At 45.4% G+C, this 21,482-nt stretch overlaps 1 protein-coding gene across 1 annotated transcript in view; it reads left to right on the top strand.

Annotated features, from left to right (window-relative positions):
* LOC139458232 (uncharacterized) overlaps positions 1-7,895 on the top strand; it is a 30,742-nt gene extending 22,847 nt beyond the window's left edge. Inside the window, exons 11-13 of the mRNA XM_071239600.1 lie at positions 122-262; positions 1,821-1,958; positions 7,732-7,895. Coding sequence (XP_071095701.1) covers positions 122-262; positions 1,821-1,958; positions 7,732-7,895 — 443 coding nt within the window. The remainder of the gene's footprint in view (positions 1-121; positions 263-1,820; positions 1,959-7,731) is intronic.
* The last annotated feature ends 13,587 nt before the right edge of the window (positions 7,896-21,482 follow it).

The raw sequence follows: 21,482 nt of genomic DNA, 5'->3' as shown, positions 1-21,482 counted from the left end.
GTTGACCATGTGTCTCAAGTTATATGTTATGCCTTTTGATATTCTGATACTCTGTCATACAACCATTTGAGACCAAGAGCTAAGGTTCAAGAGCACTTTATGAACATGAACATTTTTTCAGGGACAAGACAACGACCCCGTCATGTGAGGTATGCCGTCCCGAGACCATCAGACTTCCGCACCATCCCTGCAAGGCCGGGGCCCTACAACCCTGTGCGAAGGAGGAGCCACACAGTCAAGCCCATTGTGGAGAATAATGTCGGTGAGTACTGCTGGTTGTCCTTATATTGGCAGAGTGTACACTTTACATAGGCTTACATGATACAGTCCTCAGTGAGTACTGCTGGTTGTCCTTATATTGGTAGAGTGTACACTTTACATAGACTTCCATGATACAGACCTCAGTGAGTACTGTTTGTAGTCCTTATATTGGTAGAGTGTACACTTTACATAGACTTCCATGATACAGACCTCAGTGTGTACTGTTTGTTGTCCTTATATTGGTAGAGTGTACACTTTACATAGACTTCCATGATACAGACCTCAGTGAGTAATGTTTGTTGTCCTTATATTGGTAGAGTGTACACTTTACATAGACTTCCATGATACAGACCTCAGTGAGTACTGCTGGTTGTCCTTATATTGGTAGAGTGTACACTTTACATAGACTTCCATGATACAGACCTCAGTGTGTACTGTTTGTTGTCCTTATATTGGTAGAGTGTACACTTTACATAGACTTCCATGATACAGACCTCAGTGTGTACTGTTTGTTGTCCTTATATTGGTAGAGTGTACACTTTACATAGACTTCCATGATACAGACCTCAGTGTGTACTGTTTGTTGTCCTTATATTGGTAGAGTGTACACTTTACATAGACTTCCATGATACAGACCTCAGTGTGTACTGTTTGTTGTCCTTATATTGGTAGAGTGTACACTTTACATAGACTTCCATGATACAGACCTCAGTGTGTACTGTTTGTAGTCCTTATATTGGTAGAGTGTACACTTTACATAGACTTCCATGATACAGACCTCAGTGTGTACTGTTTGTTGTCCTTATATTGGTAGAGTGTACACTTTACATAGACTTCCATGATACAGACCTCAGTGTGTACTGTTTGTAGTCCTTATATTGGTAGAGTGTACACTTTACATAGACTTCCATGATACAGACCTCAGTGTGTACTGTTTGTAGTCCTTATATTGGTAGAGTGTACACTTTACATAGACTTCCATGATACAGACCTCAGTGTGTACTGTTTGTTGTCCTTATATTGGTAGAGTGTACACTTTACATAGACTTCCATGATACAGACCTCAGTGTGTACTGTTTGTTGTCCTTATATTGGTAGAGTGTACACTTTACATAGACTTCCATGATACAGAATCTAGTGAGTACTGTTTGTTGTCCTTATATTGGTAGAGTGTACACTTAACATAGACTTCAATGATACAGACCTCAGTGAGTACTGTTTGTTGTCCTTATATTGGTAATGGTAGAGTGTAAATTTTACATAGACTTCCAGGGGCGGTCGGGTAGCCTAGTGGTTAAAGCGTTCGCTCGTCATGCCGAAGACCCGGGTTCGATTCCCGACATGGGTACAATGTGTGAAGCCCATTTCTGGTGTCCCCCGCCGTGATATTGCTGGGATATTGCTAAAAGCGGCGTAAAATTATACTCACTCACTCACTCATAGACTTCCATGATACAGACCTCTGTGAGTACATGCTGGGAAGGTAGATGGTCTCCGTAAATGGCTGGATTATTATTCAGACTGTTGAGATTTTCTCTACACATACATTTTTGTTTCAGCATATTTTAATGATCTTCTGAAACCAGTAGTGACCAGAGCTGGTGGTATCACACACATTGCACAAGGCCAGACAGTCAAAGTGTACGCAATCAAGGACATCTTTGGTGTCTCAGTGAATGATATTACATGCAAAGCAGGTATGCCCTTGCCCTGTACTATGTGTATTTTTTTAATGTGTCAGTTTTTCATGAACCGCCTAAATCTTTTTGATCCACGGCTGGGTCATACCAAAAGTTCGGACTAGTACATGCAGCCAACCATGCATGCACATCGCTTTATAAGTGCAATAATCTTGGTTACGATGTTAAACACCCATTTCACTTCACATCACCTCACCTCACTTCACCTCAACCTCTTCAACATCTTGTAGATTGTTTGAAATTAGGCATTGTCACAAATTAACACCTCACCCAATATTTTTCTGCTAACCTCATATGACACTGTATATGGCAACTAAACACTGCTAAAGACAAAAACTAATAATATTCACCCAAAGAGTTGACAGATTGAAGTGGGGACTGGGGACTGGTCTTTTTCATATTTTACCTTTCCCACCTCCAATTTTATGTGGCAGTTTCCAATCCCTCTCTTCAACCACCCACCCCATCTTACATGTGACATTGTTCAATCCCTCTCTTCAAGCACCCACCCACTCGGTCTTACATGTGACATTGTCCAATCCCTCACTTCAACCACCCACCCAGTCCCTCTTACATGTGACATTGTCCAATCCCTCACTTCAACCACCCATCCCCCCTTACATGTGACATTGTCCAATCCCTCTCTTCAACCACCCACCCACTCCGTCTTACATGTGACATTGTCCAATCCCTCTCTTCAACCACCCACCCACTCCGTCTTACATGTGACATTGTCCAATCCCTCACTTCAACCACCCACCCACTCGGTCTTACATGTGACATTGTCCAATCAGTCACTTCAACCACCCACCCACTCGGTCTTACATGTGACATTGTCCAATCCCTCTCTTCAACCACCCACCCACTCCCTCTTACATGTGACATTGTCCAATCCCTCTCTCCAACCACCCACCCACTCCGTCTTACATGTGACATTGTCCAATCCCTCACTTCAACCACCCACCCACTCTGTCTTACATGTGACATTGTCCAATCCCTCACTTCAACCACCCACCCACTCGGTCTTACATGTGACATTGTCCAATCCCTCTCTTCAACCACCCACCCACTCCCTCTTACATGTGACATTGTCCAATCCCTCACTTCAACCACCCACCCACTCGGTCTTACATGTGACATTGTCCAATCCCTCTCTTCAACCACCCACCCACTCGGTCTTACATGTCATTGTCCAATCCCTCACTTCAACCACCCACTCAATCCCTCTTACATGTGACATTGTCCAATCCCTCTCTTCAACCACCCACCCACTCGGTCTTACATGTGACATTGTCCAATCCCTCTCTCCAACCACCCACCCACTCGGTCTTACATGTGACATTGTCCCATCCCTCTCTTCAACCACCCACCCACTCGGTCTTACATGTGACATTGTCCCATCCCTCTCTTCAACCACCCACCCCATCTTACATGTGACATTGTCCAATCCCTCACTTCAACCACCCACCCACTGGGTCTTACATATGACATTGTCCAATCCCTCACTTCAACCACCCACCCACTCCCTCTTACATGTGACATTGTCCAATCCCTCACTTCAACCACCCACTCACTCCCTCTTACATGTGACATTGTCCAATCCCTCACTTCAACCACCCACCCACTCTGTCTTACATGTGACATTGTCCAATCCCTCACTTCAACCACCCACCCACTGGGTCTTACATATGACATTGTCCAATCCCTCACTTCAACCACCCACCCACTCCCTCTTACATGTGACATTGTCCAATCCCTCACTTCAACCACCCACTCACTCCCTCTTACATGTGACATTGTCCAATCCCTCACTTCAACCACCCACCCACTCTGTCTTACATGTGACATTGTCCAATCCCTCACTTCAACCACCCACCCACTCGGTCTTACATGTGACATTGTCCAATCCCTCACTTCAACCACCCACCCACTCGGTCTTACATGTGACATTGTCCAATCCCTCACTTCAACCACCCACCCACTCGGTCTTACATGTGACATTGTCCAATCCCTCTCTTCAACCACCCACCCATTCCGTCTTACATGTGACATTGTCCAATCCCTCACTTCAACCACCCACCCACTCGGTCTTACATGTGACATTGTCCAATCCCTCTCTTCAACCACCCACCCACTCCCTCTTACATGTGACATTGTCCAATCCCTCACTTCAACCACCCACCCACTCGGTCTTACATGTGACATTGTCCAATCCCTCACTTCAACCACCCACCCACTCCCTCTTACATGTGACATTGTCCAATCCCTCTCTTCAACCACCCACCCACTCCCTCTTACATCTGACATTGTCCAATCCCTCTCTTCAAGCACCCACCCACTCGGTCTTACATGTGACATTGTCCAATCCCTCACTTCAACCACCCACCCACTCCGTCTTACATGTGACATTGTCCAATCAGTCACTTCAACCACCAGCCCACTCGGTCTTACATGTGACATTGTCCAATCCCTCTCTTCAACCACCCACCCACTCGGTCTTACATGTGACATTGTCCAATCCCTCACTTCAACCACCCACCCACTCCCTCTTACATGTGACATTGTCCAATCCCTCTCTTCAACCACCCACCCACTCGGTCTTACATGTGACATTGTCCAATCCCTCACTTCAACCACCCACCCACTCGGTCTTACACGTGACATTGTCCAATCCCTCTCTTCAACCACCCACCCACTCTGTCTTACATGTGACATTGTCCAATCCCTCACTTCAACCACCCACCCACTCGGTCTTACATGTGACATTGTCCAATCCCTCACTTCAACCACCACTCAATCGCTCTTACATGTGACATTGTCCAATCCCTCACTTCAACCACCCACCCACTCGGTCTTACATGTCATTGTCCAATCCCTCACTTCAACCACCACTCAATCCCTCTTACATGTGACATTGTCCAATCCCTCTCTCCAACCACCCACCCACTCGGTCTTACATGTGACATTGTCCAATCCCTCTCTTCAACCACCCACCCACTCGGTCTTACATGTGACATTGTCCAATCCCTCACTTCAAGCACCCACCCACTCGGTCTTACATGTGACATTGTCCAATCCCTCACTTCAACCACCCACCCACTCCCTCTTACATGTGACATTGTCCAATCCCTCTCTTCAACCACCCACCCACTCGGTCTTACATGTGACATTGTCCAATCCCTCACTTCAACCACCCACCCACTCGGTCTTACACGTGACATTGTCCAATCCCTCTCTTCAACCACCCACCCACTCTGTCTTACATGTGACATTGTCCAATCCCTCACTTCAACCACCCACCCACTCCCTCTTACATGTGACATTGTCCAATCCCTCTCTTCAACCACCCACCCACTCGGTCTTACATGTGACATTGTCCAATCCCTCACTTCAACCACCCACCCACTCGGTCTTACACGTGACATTGTCCAATCCCTCTCTTCAACCACCCACCCACTCTGTCTTACATGTGACATTGTCCAATCCCTCACTTCAACCACCCACCCACTCGGTCTTACATGTGACATTGTCCAATCCCTCACTTCAACCACCACTCAATCCCTCTTACATGTGACATTGTCCAATCCCTCACTTCAACCACCCACCCACTCGGTCTTACATGTCATTGTCCAATCCCTCACTTCAACCACCACTCAATCCCTCTTACATGTGACATTGTCCAATCCCTCTCTCCAACCACCCACCCACTCGGTCTTACATGTGACATTGTCCAATCCCTCTCTTCAACCACCCACCCACTCCCTCTTACATGTGACATTGTCCAATCCCTCACTTCAACCACCCACCCACTCGGTCTTACATGTGACATTGTCCAATCCCTCTCTTCAACCACCCACCCACTCCGTCTTACATGTGACATTGTCTAATCCCTCTCTTCAACCACCCACCCACTCGGTCTTACATGTGACATTGTCCAATCCCTCACTTCAACCACCCACCCACTCCCTCTTACATGTGACATTGTCCAATCCCTCACTTCAACCACCCACCCACTCCGTCTTACATGTGACATTGTCCAATCCCTCACTTCAACCACCCACCCACTCCCTCTTACATGTGACATTGTCCAATCCCTCACTTCAACCACCCACCCACTCGGTCTTACATGTGACATTGTCCAATCCCTCTCTTCAACCACCCACCCACTCCCTCTTACATGTGACATTGTCCAATCCCTCACTTCAACCACCCACCCACTCGGTCTTACATGTGACATTGTTCAATCCCTCACTTCAACCACCCACCCACTCGGTCTTACATGTGACATTGTCCAATCCCTCTCTTGAACCACCCACCTACTCCCTCTTACATGTGACATTGTCTAATCCCTCACTTCAACCACCCACCCACTCGGTCTTACATGTGACATTGTCCAATCCCTCTCTTCAACAACCCACCCACTCGGTCTTACATGTGACATTGTCCAATCCCTCACTTCAACCACCCACCCACTCGGTCTTACATGTGACATTGTCCAATCCCTCTCTTCAACCACCCACCCACTCCCTCTTACATGTGACATTGTCTAATCCCTCACTTCAACCACCCACCCACTCCCTCTTACATGTGACATTGTCTAATCCCTCACTTCAACCACCCACCCACTCGGTCTTACATGTGACATTGTCCAATCCCTCTCTTCAACCACCCACCCACTCCCTCTTACATGTGACATTGTCTAATCCCTCACTTCAACCACCCACCCACTCGGTCTTACATGTGACATTGTCCAATCCCTCTCTTCAACCACCCACCTACTCCCTCTTACATGTGACATTGTCTAATCCCTCACTTCAACCACCCACCCACTCGGTCTTACATGTGACATTGTCCAATCCCTCTCTTCAACCACCCACCCACTCCCTCTTACATGTGACATTGTCCAATCCCTCTCTCCAACCACCCACCCATCCCCCCTTACATGTGACATTGTCCAATCCCTCTCTTCAACCACCCACCCACTCCCTCTTACATGTGACATTGTCTAATCCCTCTCTTCAACCACCCACCCATCCCCCCTTACATGTGACATTGTCCAATCCCTCACTTCAACCACCCACCCACTCCCTCTTACATGTCATTGTCCAATCCCTCACTTCAACCACCAGCCCACTCCCTCTTACACGTGACATTGTCCAATCCCTCACTTCAACCACCCACCCACTCCCTCTTACATGTGACATTGTCCAATCCCTCTCTTCAAGCACCCACCCACTCGGTCTTACATGTGACATTGTCCAATCCCTCACTTCAACCACCCACCCACTCAGTCTTACATGTGACATTGTCCAATCCCTCACTTCAACCATCCATCCCCTCTTACATGTGACATTGTCCAATCCCTCACTTCAACCACCCACCCACTCCCTCTTACATGTGACATTGTCCAATCCCTCACTTCAACCACCCACCCACTCGGTCTTACACGTGACATTGTCCAATCCCTCACTTCAACCACCCATTCCCTCTTACATCTGACACTGTCCAATCCCTCACTTCAACCACCCACTCCCTCTTACATCTGACATTGTCCAATCCCTCACTTCAACCACCCACTCGGTCTTACATGTGACATTGTCCAATCCCTCACTTCAACCACCCAGTCCCTCTTACATGTGACCTTTTTTCATGACAACGCCTCCCTATGATAAATGACCGTTCCTAAATAATGTTAAAATTTGAACAATTATTTGAAGAAAAAAGAACTGTCATTGTTCTTGTTGACACACCTTCATCTTGACTATTTCAGGATGTAAGATTTACATGACGCGACCTGCTTCCTCTGGCTCTGCCTTTGGATACATCAAGAAGGGCTGGCTGTTCAAGAGGAAGATATACGGCTACTTCAATGAACAGCTCGTCACCATCCACAAGAAGCAGGGCACTGATAAAACCTCCAATTTAATGTGTTAGATTTCATGACATGTCCACACTCCTACCGGACTAGGCTATCTACTTAATAAGGACTTCTGAGCTATTGGTGATACACTTTGATATTTGTTTTTTGTCACATGGATGTATTATTAACTGTTTTTTGAGAATTTTGCTTGATCTGTGATATGTATTTGATATTTTTGGGGATGTATTTTGTGGTATGGAGTCATAGATGATTTATTGAAGTGTATGGTTACCATGGTTACAAATCCTTTTATAAGGATGCTTTTTACAATGAGATGACATGAATCTGTTGTGTGAGGGATGTTCCCATGGAAACATGAAATGTGTGGGATTTATCTATTGTTAAATGTTTGAATTATGCAAAATACCTGGATGTATGTGGGGGTCAACACAAGTGGGTCATGTTACCCTGCAAGGAAATAGATCATTTGTATAGGGAAATGAGGGAAGCTCAGACCAATCAGTGCTAAGATTACAATGCCCCAAACTGCAATATTTCTCACTTGATAATGTGTGTGAAACATGTGCCCTAGGCTTGTGGTAGGTGCTCCACTCATTGATTCAATACCAGGCAACACCAGGGCTCCCTAAAAGTTCTCCACTAAACCATCGGCCCTGTGTAATCAGGAAGTACATAACAGCACACAGGTCTCCACTAAACCATCAGCCCAGTGTAATCGGGGACGTAGATACAGCTCACAGGTCTCCATTAAACCATCGACCCTGTGTAATCGGCGAGGTACATACAGCACACAGGTCTCCACTAAACCATCAGCCCAGTGTAATCGGGGACGTAGATACAGCTCACAGGTCTCCATTAAACCATCGGCCTAGTGTAATCAGTGAGGTACATACAGCACACAGGTCTCCACTAAACCATCAGCCCAGTGTAATCGGGGACGTAGATACAGCTCACAGGTCTCCATTAAACCATCGGCCTAGTGTAATCAGTGAGGTACATACAGCACACAGGTCTCCACTAAACCATCAGCCCAGTGTAATCGGGGACGTAGATACAGCTCACAGGTCTCCATTAAACCATCGGCCTAGTGTAATCAGTGAGGTACATACAGCACACAGGTCTCCACTAAACCATCAGCCCAGTGTAATCGGGGACGTAGATACAGCTCACAGGTCTCCATTAAACCATCGGCCTAGTGTAATCAGTGAGGTACATACAGCACACAGGTCTCCACTAAACCATCGGCCTAGTGTAATCAGTGAGGTACATACAGCACACAGGTCTCCACTAAACCATCAGCCCAGTGTAATCGGGGACGTAGATACAGCACACAGGTCTCCATTAAACCATCGGCCTAGTGTAATCAGTGAGGTACATACAGCACACAGGTCTCCACTAAACCATCAGCCCAGTGTAATCGGGGACGTAGATACAGCTCACAGGTCTCCATTAAACCATCGGCCTAGTGTAATCAGCGAGGTACATACAGCACACAGGTCTCCACTAAACCATCAGCCCAGTGTAATCGGGGACGTAGATACAGCACACAGGTCTCCATTAAACCATCGGCCCTGTGTAATCGGGGACGTAGATACAGCACACAGGTCTCCACTAAACCATCGGCCTAGTGTAATCGGGGAATCTTACTGCTAACAATACTCAAAATCGATACTAGAAATACTAATATCCTCAACTAACAATAATACTACTACTAATATCCCACTACTTACAATACTACTACTAATATCCTACTACTAACAATACTACTACTGATATCCTGCTACTAACAATACTACTAACACATATCAGCTCACTGTATTCACAGGTGATGGAGGGTCAAAGAGAACACATCTCTCCACTACACCACCCTTCTACTAACAATAATACTATTACTAATATCCTGCTATGAACAAAACTACTAACACAACTACTAATATCAAACAGTAATATAGGATCGTAGGATGCCACATATCGTCCCATTGTATTCACAGGTGATGGAGGGTCGTAGAGAACACTTCTCTCCACAACACACATTTTAGGTCATTGTATTCACAGGTGATGGAGGGTCGTAGAGAACACATCTCTCCACAACACACACATCGGGTCACTGTATTCACAGGTGATGGAGGGTCGTAGAGAACACATCTCTCCACAACACACACTTGGGTCACTGTATTCACAGGTGATGGAGGGTCGTAGAGAACACATCACTCCACAACACACATATTAGGTCACTGTATTCGCAGGTGATGGAGGGTCGTAGAGAACACATCTCTGCACAACACACACATCGGGTCACTGTATTCACAGGTGATGGAGGGTCGTAGAGAACACATCTCTCCACAACACACATATCGGGTCACTGTATTCACAGGTGATGGAGGGTCGTAGAGAACACATCTCTCCACAACACACATATCGGGTCACTGTATTCACAGGTGATGGAGGGTCGTAGAGAACACATCTCTCCACAACACACATATTGGGTCACTGTATTCACAGGTGATGGAGGGTCGTAGAGAACACATCTCTCCACTACACACATATTAGGTCACTGTATTCACAGGTGATGGAGGGTCGTAGAGAACACATCTCTCCACAACACACACATCGGGTCACTGTATTCACAGGTGATGGAGGGTCGAGGAGAACACATCTCTCAACAACACACATATTGGGTCACTGTATTCACAGGTGATGGAGGGTCGTAGAGAACACATCTCTCAACAACACACATATCGGGTCACTGTATTCACAGGTGATGGAGGGTCGTAGAGAACACATCTCTCCACAACACACATATTGGGCCACTGTATTCACAGGTGATGGAGGGTCGAAGAGAACACATCTCTCCACAACACACATATTGGGTCACTGTATTCACAGGTGATGGAGGGTCGAAGAGAACACATCTCTCCACAACACACATATCGGGTCACTGTATTCACCGGTGATCGAGGGTCGTAAAGAACACATCTCTGCACAACACACATATTGGGTCACTTTATTCACAGGTGATGGAGGGTCGTATAGAACACATCTCTCCACAACACACATATGGGGTCACTGTATTCACAGGTGATTGAAGGTCGTAGAGGACACATCTCTCCACAACACACATATCGGGTCACTGTATTCACAGGTGATGGAGGGTCGTAGAGAACACATCTCTCTACAACACACATATCGGGTCACTGTATTCACAGGTGATGGAGGGTCGTAGAGAACACATCTCTCAACAACACACATATTGGGTCACTGTATTCACAGGTGATGGAGGGTCGTAGAGAACACATCTCTCCACAACACACATATGGGGTCACTGTATTCACAGGTGATGGAGGGTCGTAGAGAACACATCTCTCCACAACACACATATCGGGTCACTGTATTCACAGGTGATTGAGGGTCGAAGAGAACACATCTCTCCACAACACACATATGGGGTCACTGTATTCACAGGTGATGGAGGGTCGTAGAGAACACATCACTCCACAGCACACACTTGGGTCACTGTATTCACAGGTGATGGAGGGTCGTAGAGAACACATCTCTCCACAACACACATATGGGGTCACTGTATTCACAGGTGATGGAGGGTCGTAGAGGACACATCTCTCCACAACACACATATGGGGTCACTGTATTCACAGGTAATGGAGGGTCGTAGAGAACACATCTCTCTACAACACACATATTAGGTCACTGTATTCACAGGTGATGGAGTGTCTCAGAGAACACATCTCTCCACAACACACATATGGGGTCACTGTATTCACAGGTGATGGAGGGTCGTAGAGAACACATCTCTCCACAACACACATATCGGGTCACTGTATTCACAGGTGATGGAGGGTCGTAGAGAACACATCTCTCCACAACACACACATCGGGTCACTGTATTCACAGGTGATGGAGGGTCGAGGAGAACACATCTCTCAACAACACACATATCGGGTCACCGTATTCACAGGTGATGGAGGGTCGTAGAGAACACATCTCTCCACAACACACATATCGGGTCACTGTATTCACAGGTGATGGAGGGTCGTAGAGAATACATCCCTCTACAACACACATATCGGGTCACTGTATTCACAGGTGATGGAGGGTCGTAGAGAACACATCTCTCTGCAGCACACATATCGGGTCACCGTATTCACAGGTGATGGAGGGTCGTAGAGAACACATCTCTCCACAACACACATATCGGGTCACTGTATTCACAGGTGATGGAGGGTCGTAGAGAACACATCTCTCCACAGCACACATATTGGACCACTGTATTCACAGGTGATGGAGGGTGGTGTTACAGATCCGTTACATCCAGGGATGGATGAATGTATTCCTGAGTGCTAGAGGAATGCTGAGTACCCATTGACATGAAGTATTGATGATGCCTGGTTAATAGACTAATAGTCAAGTAGCTCAGTAGTCAATAGTCTTTGCGTATGGAATAATTTACATCTAGACATGGATCGATGATTTCTTCCAACAAAAAGATGTTCCAAATTGTGAGATCTAGAAGAGACATCAAGTTCCCCCTTTGAATTGGCACTGGTGTGTTCCCTCTGCAAATACCTTGAATTTGTTCACGAAGTATAACACTTTACTTCATTTTATTCTGAATCAATGGCGTAAAGGAATGCCCATGTTTGAAATCCCCCCACCCTACATCCAGGTATTAAAAAACATTAATATAGAATGTAATTATTTGTTATCACTAGAATTTGATATGGTATATGGTATCTTATATGTCTGTTTGATTCTTTATTTATCTTGAATTTTCAAAATGCAAAGGAAAAAAATAATAAGATAGTTCAAATTGATCAAACACGTTTTGTTCATTGTTAAAGATAGCATCCTACCATGTATGTGGTGTGTAGATGTACACAGTATTCCTACCATGTATGTGCTGTGTCAGCATGACTCTGTTCGAAAAATGCCTCTGTTCGAAATATGCCTCTGTTCGCCCAGCAGTGAATGGATACCTGGTAGTATGAGATGGCAATCTAACTGTTTATGTTACAAAAGTATTAAGTTTATTATTGTACATCCAACTTTGGAACTTTCCCCTTAGGGTGTGCTAGTTAGGAATTGAGATGTCTATTACAGCACACATGTTTGATATATATCCATGCTTATACATATGAGATATACCTATATGTATGAGAGAAACCTATATCTATTATATATTTATATTTATGAGATATATCTATATTTATGAGGTATACCTATTTTTTTAATTTTATTCCTCTATTGAGGATAATGTCTGTGATATGACATAATGATACAGTGCCAAACCTTGTTATGTCCTGTGATTCAAATACTCTGTATTACTGTTTCACAACAATAAAACTCTGAAACACTAATCTTGTTTGTTTCATTGAAGAAAGTCTTGTCTTCTTAGTCAGTTTTAGAAGTACAACTCATCACAATGGCCACACAATATCTTAAAAAAGATGAGCAAACAGTTGCGATAATATTTTAGTAAATTAGGTGAGGTTATATATTAGTAATATTCCAGCCATATTTCAGCAGTGACTCCAGTCCTTCACACATCCTATGGGGGGAGTCAAACCTAGCCCTGTCATAGGAGGGATTCCAGTGCTCCACACATACCCATGTGGGTAGTCTGACCTGGCCATGTCACAGCAGGGACAAGAGGGCTCCACATGTACCCATGTTGTGAGTCTGACCTGGCCCTGTCACAGTGGAGACAAGAGTGGAGTCTGACCTGGCCATGGTACAGCAGGGATTAGAGGGCTCCACATGTACCCATGTTGTGAGTCTGACCTGGCCCTGTCACAGTCGAGACAAGAGTGGAGTCTGACCTGGCCATGGTACAGCAGGGATTAGAGGGCTCCACATGTACCACGGTACAGCAGGGATTAGAGGGCTCCACATGTACCCATGTTGTGAGTCTGACCTGGCCATGTCACAGTGGAGACAAGAGTTGAGTCTGACCTGGCCATGGTACAGCAGGGATTAGAGGGCTCCACATGTACCCATGTGGGAGTCTGACCTGGCCATGTCACAGTGGGGACTAGAGGGCTCCACACATACCCATGTGGGGAGTCTGACCTGGCCATGTCACAGCAGGGACAAGAGGGTTCCACATGTACCCATGTGGGGAGTCTGACCTGGCCATGTCACAGTGGTGACAAGAGGGTTCCAAATGTACCCATGTGGGGAGTCTGACCTGGCCATGTCACAGTGGTGACAAGAGGGTTCCAAATGTACCCATGTGGGGAGTGCAACCTGGATATGTCACAGTGGGGACTAGAGGGCTCCACATGTACCCATGTGAGGAGTCTGACCTGGCCCTGTAACAGTGGGGACTAGAGGGATCCACATATACCCATGTTGTGAGTCTGACCTGGCCATGTCACAGCAGGAACTAGAGGGCTCCACATGTACCCATGTTGTGAGTCTGACCTGGCCATGTCACAGCAGGGATTCCAGGGCTCCACACATACCCAAATGGGGAGTCTGACCTGGCCATGTCACAGTGGGGATTAGAGGGCTCCACATATACCCATGTTGTGAGTCTGACCTGGCCATGTCACAGCAGGAACTAGAGGGCTCCACATATACCCATGTTGTGAGTCTGACCTGGCCATGTCACAGCAGGAACTAGAGGGCTCCACATGTACCCATGTGAGGAGTCTGACCTGGCCATGTCACAGCAGGAACTAGAGGGCTCCACATATACCCATGTTGTGAGTCTGACCTGGCCATGTCACAGCAGGAACTAGAGGGTTCCACATGTACCCATGTGAGGAGTCTGACCTGGCCATGTCACAGTGGGGACTAGAGGGCTCCACATGTACCCATGTGAGGAGTCTGACCTGGCCATGTCACAGTGGGGACTAGAGGGTTCCACATGTACCCATGTGAGGAGTCTGACCTGGCCATGTCACAGTGGGGACTAGAGGGTTCCACACATACCCATGTAGGGAGTCTGACCTGGCCATGTCACAGTGGGGACTAGAGGGTTCCACACATACCCATGTGGGGAGTCTGACCTGGCCATGTCACAGTGGGGACTAGAGGGTTCCACATGTACCCATGTGAGGAGTCTGACCTGGCCATGTCACAGCAGGGACAAGAGGGTTCCACATGTACCCATGTGGGGAGTCTGACCTGGCCATGTCACAGTGGGAACTAGAGGGCTCCACATGTACCAATGTGGGGAGTCTGACCTGGCCATGTCACAGTGGGGACTAGAGGGCTCCACATGTACCCATGTGAGGAGTCTGACCTGGCCATGTCACAGTGGGGACTAGAGGGCTCCAGATATACCCATGTGGGGAGTCTGACCTGGCCATTGTACAGCAGTGACTAGAGGGTTCCACATGAAATTATGAGGCACACCAATGAAATTAACTGTGAAATTAACATTTAAATGAAAACTGTGACTTTGTAAATGTACTGTATTTCTTGCGAATCCTCTACCTCTATAACATCTTTGCCATAAATCCTGTATTTTGGTTTCAGTCACACTAACTAAAATTTTCAGATTTCCAACAGACGTCCTCGTCACTGTGAATTACACAGTTAGTTGTTCCCAAATAGCACCGTAACCACCCAAGCTAAGACGTGTGCAATGGCGGGAATTTCACTTCTTACCTGTGTATGCTGGAGTCGTATAGTTGTAATGATCTAGCACTTGGTATTAAGTCACATTAATCTAAGATTATTCTCATAGTTTTCTACAATAACAGACACAGTAAGTAAATTTTTATAGATGCTAACTGGAGTGACGATCGCACGCACGTGAGCATAAGCTGCTGTGAGGTGTTGTGAGGTCATAATGGAGTCTCCCTCTACTCTCGGTTGCAAGAAATATGGTCGGTTTATGATCACGGGAGATCCTCGTGGTAACTGCACGAGGTGCAGAGAGACGATATGCACAGAGGAGACAAGATGACAGCAGTGCGCCAAAACATCTAAGAAAGACTTCTTAAGGTTAGCTGAGGCTGTAACTAGGGTTAAGAGGCGTGAAGCGGCCAAGAGAAAAGTTTAAGGCATCACAGCAGCCGACACCGATCAGGCGTCTGATTCTACCCCAGCGCCTCTTACTCCTACTCCACCAGAACAATCATATCCTGCGCTCTCCATGAGTCTGATACAACAACTATTCAGGCAACAGGTGGAGAGGATGAGGCGATGTTTCAGACTCGGTTCTCAGTGAAGATATGGAGATGATGAAGAGAAGACAGACAGGCTAAGAAGTCCCCAAGTCAAGAACCCACGTGGGGGACAGCCATCTGTCAATACAGCACACACGGCAGTAGGCTCAACCCCAGCCGACCGTACCGACCAGCCAACCATCCAGCCAGCTGTCCAGCCAACGGATCAGCCTATGGCCAACCGGCCGACCAACCAGGTATAAGCTCGCAAGCTTTACCCAACCATGATACACAGTCAGCTAAATCTTCGCTTGGGTCCCAGCAGGGTACCGCAAGGCCATACTCCCCAGCTAAGACAGCGTACGGTCGCCGCACGCACTCCAGGGCAACCCAGCCGACCGTCAAGCCGACCGTCAGGCCAACCGTTAAGACACTGTACAGTTATCTACAGGGTAGACCGTCCAACTGACGGTACCCAAGGTAGCCACACAGATAATTATACCGGAATCATCCTGGACACCAACGGATGATGAAGCGCACGGGAAACACGTGGAGTGTACTACAGACTATTACGGACTGAGATGTCGGAATATGGGGGATGTCATGCTCCTACATCCTCTCAACATATCCACCAGACATTGCCTTGGTCGAGTTATGCAGGCAAGGTAGTAGACCAGATGTCAGAAAGTCTACTCATGCTCAATCATGATGAATGACTACCTTTACCTCCACTGAAGCAGAAGTTGTATAAAACTCATGATAGTCCACTTCCGGATCATCAAAGTTTGGATAAAGACTCTATGAAGAACCCTAATAGTAATGTCACATTACCTGCTTCATGGATTAAGAATCTGTCTTCGGTATCCAGATATTCAATGGACACTGGCGCTTATATCAACTGGTTTGTCACCGGAATCAGACACATCATTCCACCATTACAGTCATCTTATGAAGGCATACCAAGAGAGACTCCTATGACTATAAGGACAGATCAGGTCAGACACTTCAGGCAGAATGCAGGAAGACTTACTCTCCACCCATGTCTGGATGTCTTCACAGCTACTCTGGGTTCAGCGTCAACAACTATTAGCACATATTCGTTCAAGAGCTGTTTCTAACCAAACCTAGAGGCAATGCCACAACTGATATCTGCTCCTAAGACATTGAATGGCAAATTGAGACATGTCAAAGACGAGGTCAGACAAGATACAACGGAACGATTCCAAGCATGAGCTATCAGCCTAGCTGCCAAGGCACATAGATCTTCCCATTCCCATAAGGATTCGTCATATACACAGCCTCCTAAGAAGAAGTTTGTCCCCTCTGGAAAGGATTCTTTTCAACAGAGTTGGGGGTAAAACAAGCACCAATCTTCTCAGGAATGTTTTCGTCATTCCAACTACAAGAAACGAGGATCCGGTCGCCGGAGCAGATCAGGGGCAGAGGTGAACGCAGATTCTGACTTCCTTGCCACCCACTCTGACGTTATAGACTCTTTCGACCTGGTTATGTCTATGGATTGCGATTTACACCTACTGTTTTTCAACATAATGCCGACTCCAGGACCAGTGGGAGGGCGTCTTCTGTCATACACCGAAAATTGGAAGCAGATTACGCCCGATTGCTGGATTCCAGATGTCGTGTCGGATACAAACTGCATTGAAAGAAACATCATATCTTGAAAATTCAAACTGTCAAGCCAAGTGAGCAGCAACAGATCTTGCCGTCAGGACGCTACTAAAGAAGCGAGCCATTCTGAGACTAGCAGAGTCCAACAAAACTAAAGTTTTTTTATGCTCCGGTATTTATAGTTCCGAAGAAAAATACGATCGACATGAGGATGATAATGGATCCTCAACAAGAAATTCCTGGTACCTCCGCCAAAGTTCCAGATGGAATCCGTATGGAAGTTGCGGTCGACGTTGAAGACAGGAAATGCCTATCTACATGTCGTGGTACATCCCTTGTCAAGGAAACACTTGCACTTTGCAATCTATGGTCGGCGTTATGAGTTCCAGGTCTTACTATTCGGGATATAAATAGCCCCTTGGCTATTTACCAGGATTACAGCGCCAGTCATCAGGTATACCCATCTCCAGCTAGTACGAATTCATTGACGATTTCCTGCCTGCAGACCAAGAGGAAGCTCAGTTACACCAGAACATGGTATTTCTGGTCCAGCTTATGACCTATCTAGGCTTCCTAGTCAATCCCTCAAAGTCTGAGACCACTCCGGTTCAAGACGTCAAGACTATCACGATGATTTAAACCCTATCAAGTCAACCCAGCAGGACTCTAAGGTGGTGGATGTTTCTTCTATCTTCTGGCATCAGATTCAGGATGGACGATCTCACGATACAGGGATCTTGGAGCACCGAAGAGAAGAACTTTCAGGATAGCAGCTGCAATGAAATGCAGGCTATCTATTATGCCATCCTGGCATGGAAGATACGTCTCTCAAAATCATCCATTCTCATAGCCAGGGACAACACCACAGTAGTGGGTTACATCCAGATACAAGGGAGGTCAAACTCCCTGATGACGGAGACTACACGATTGTTTGCCTTGGCAGACTCCATCAATTGCCAGATGGAAGCGATACCTATACCCAGGAAACTCAACATCTTTGCAGACAGCCTTTTCCACCAGTGGAGAATAGTGGCATTAGAATGGACTTTACACCCCCAGATCTTTGCTTGGATAACCACGTTTTTGGACACACAACACTTAGATCTCTTGTCTACAGAAATGGACATTATGACAGCTTATGAAACAAACAAAAACTATGCATAACTTACTACTGTTGGAGATTTAAGGTGCGCTTTCCGACATTATGTTTTTTTCGCACACGGGAATATGCATAAGAAGAAAAACATTTTCCATCTGGTGCAAATAGAAAGCTAGAGCTGTTTCCCTTACTTATTACATTGAGTTGTATTCATTTCTTCCTGCTTCATGTTAAGCCACACTGAGTTACGTCCCATGATGGAAAATGTTTGTGCTCTGCATTGGACAGATATAAGACTTTATGTCTGAGCTTGCGTCGCGTTGCACCGGTAGAACCAGTTTTTGCCTGGGCGGCGCTTGTGTTACATAACGAGGTGTGCTAGCGTTGTAGAGGAGCTTGCTTCCGCTGTCCTGCCCAGAGTCTGAGGAGCTTATCAACAGTTACTTTTAGCACAGGTTTTTCCAGCTTCCTTGTAGAGGGTCTTGACTCTGGTTTCGTCCACACATTTCTCCATCATACAACACAGTAAGTAAGTGTCCACGGTGTTATGCTTGTTTGTATACCTCATTGTATCACTCTTCAATGTCTGGTTGAATTTGAGAACGAATGGGACAGTGTGTATTCAACTCGGCGTAGATGACTGAGAAAACGAAACCTGTCTAGTAGCAGTATGCTTGTTGTGTGATGTTTATTAAAGAATGACGAACAACAGCAGAAAATATATAAAAGACCAGTTCTTGGACTGTTCTGAAGCATTGTTTGTAAAACGATAGTCGATAACCCCTGAACTTACTCGGGTGTACTTGGTTTATTCCGCGAGAGGAGTTTCTGCTCCAGTGGTGACAACGATCACCCCACGGGTGTAGGCTTATATCATCAGATTTTTGTTTGTAAGCAAACGCACTTATTCTGAAATGAGAAGAGCCGGGTCAATGCAAGCCTTACATATTGATTTACATAATTATATAGACATCCTACAACCACAACACTGAGGTGCATGACAATATTGCTTTACACATCCAAGTGACCGTATGGTATCTGGCGACCAGTTATCGCCAACTTCCCTTTTAGCGTGCACATGGTCGCTTCTCGTTTTACTTTTGCTTGTATTTATTAGCGAGAAATGTTTTTAAAAACCCCCGAAAACCAGACTCCTGTGAGTGTTATCTGGTAGTGCAATTGATAATAAAACAATGATTGTAACTGTATTTCATTGTTTCTGTTGAGATTCAGTAGAAGTCCATTGCTTTGTATTTGGATAATGATTAGTTGTCAGGAATGTAGTACTATTAAATGTAAGTAGTGGTGAGGAAGTTAGTAAGTATATTAAGATGCTCGAATTATCTGGAAACTTTGGGGATAGGCTGGATGTCTAGCGTTATGGAGTAAGTGAGTGAGTTAATGCTTTACGTCACATAGGCAATATTTCAGCCATATCGTGGCGATCGTTATGGACTAATAATAACCCGCTTTAAGAGGTTCGAGAGGCATATTTTCGATTTATACACTAAAATTTGAAAAAGGGTAAAATGGAGTGCACAATTATTGTCATTAGCCGAGCGGTGTGTAGGAAATATAATGATAGATTAACAAGAGAACAGAAATATCACCACCTCTTGCCAGGGGGCATAATAGAATTTTATTTGTTCATATAGTAGTAAATAAACCAAAAATAATCAAATGAAATTAGTACACACAAAAGTCCCCTTCCCTGAAAAAAATAACTCAGTCTTGATAATTATTATAAACAGCTTGAGTAGTTTCTGAGAACTCGACCCCTTTCTAGACACTACCCATTAACAAAGTAGACACAATATGTGGACAACAACTTCTTTATTTTACTGTGGACGGGGAAGTTGTTATCCATAAATTGTGTCTACTTTGTCATCCCTCAGTTTCTAAGAAGTGCCATCAAACAATTTACTAAGCCGTTCATGAGCCGTAACCAAATTGTTTATAATTTCATTTCTCTGAGTGAAATGATTCTCAGAAAACTTTCCCCAGTTGAGAAGCGGACGGACGGGCGGACGGACGAACTCCGTTGCTATATCCACTGCATCACTTCGTTGTGGGGGATGATAATAGATACGGCGCCCATGTGTCATCCTATTGCAATGACGTCACAACCCTCTTATCTTCAAGTGAAATCGCTGGATCGTCCGCGCCTCGGGGTTTAACTGACCATGTCAAAGGTTAAAACATCGGATCCTTGTCGGTATGTTTTTTATCGGGCGTAGCACGTATTCATATATTTGGCAAAACACCCACAGTACATTCCCTCATGATGTACATAGACAAATATTATAAAAACTCTTATATGTTAATTTATCTAAACAAACTTTGAATGTTACAGACTGAACGTATTTTGAAAAGCCTCATACCAGTTATATAAAAACAAATATTATTTAATAATGAATAAGGCTCAATACCATGAGTACTAGCTTGTCAACTTGGATTAATACACAACCACTTCACGAAGCACAAATGTACAAAATCGAAAAAATGTTAAGATATTTGATAAAATATGCGAATTTTTGTCATTGGATCTTTTTTTTAAATATCATAACCCATTTCCGAAATGGTCAGTTAACACCATATCTTTCCAAGATCTGATGCCTGAAAAAACCCCTTGAAACTGAAGGATTTATGAAGATACATGTACATTGATAATGACAGTCCTAAACGTACACGGTGTAGTGCCTACACATTATTCTGGTGTCTACAGAATGGACACCATGACATGTTATGAGACCAAAACAAGTATGCATAACTTACTT

This window comes from Haliotis cracherodii, unplaced genomic scaffold (assembly GCF_022045235.1).
Source record: "Haliotis cracherodii isolate W230 unplaced genomic scaffold, xgHalCrac1.p SCAF_12, whole genome shotgun sequence".
Classification (NCBI taxonomy): Eukaryota; Metazoa; Mollusca; class Gastropoda; order Lepetellida; family Haliotidae; genus Haliotis; species Haliotis cracherodii.
Note: the sequence above shows the minus strand (reverse complement) of the source record. Positions and strands in the feature narration are given on the sequence as shown.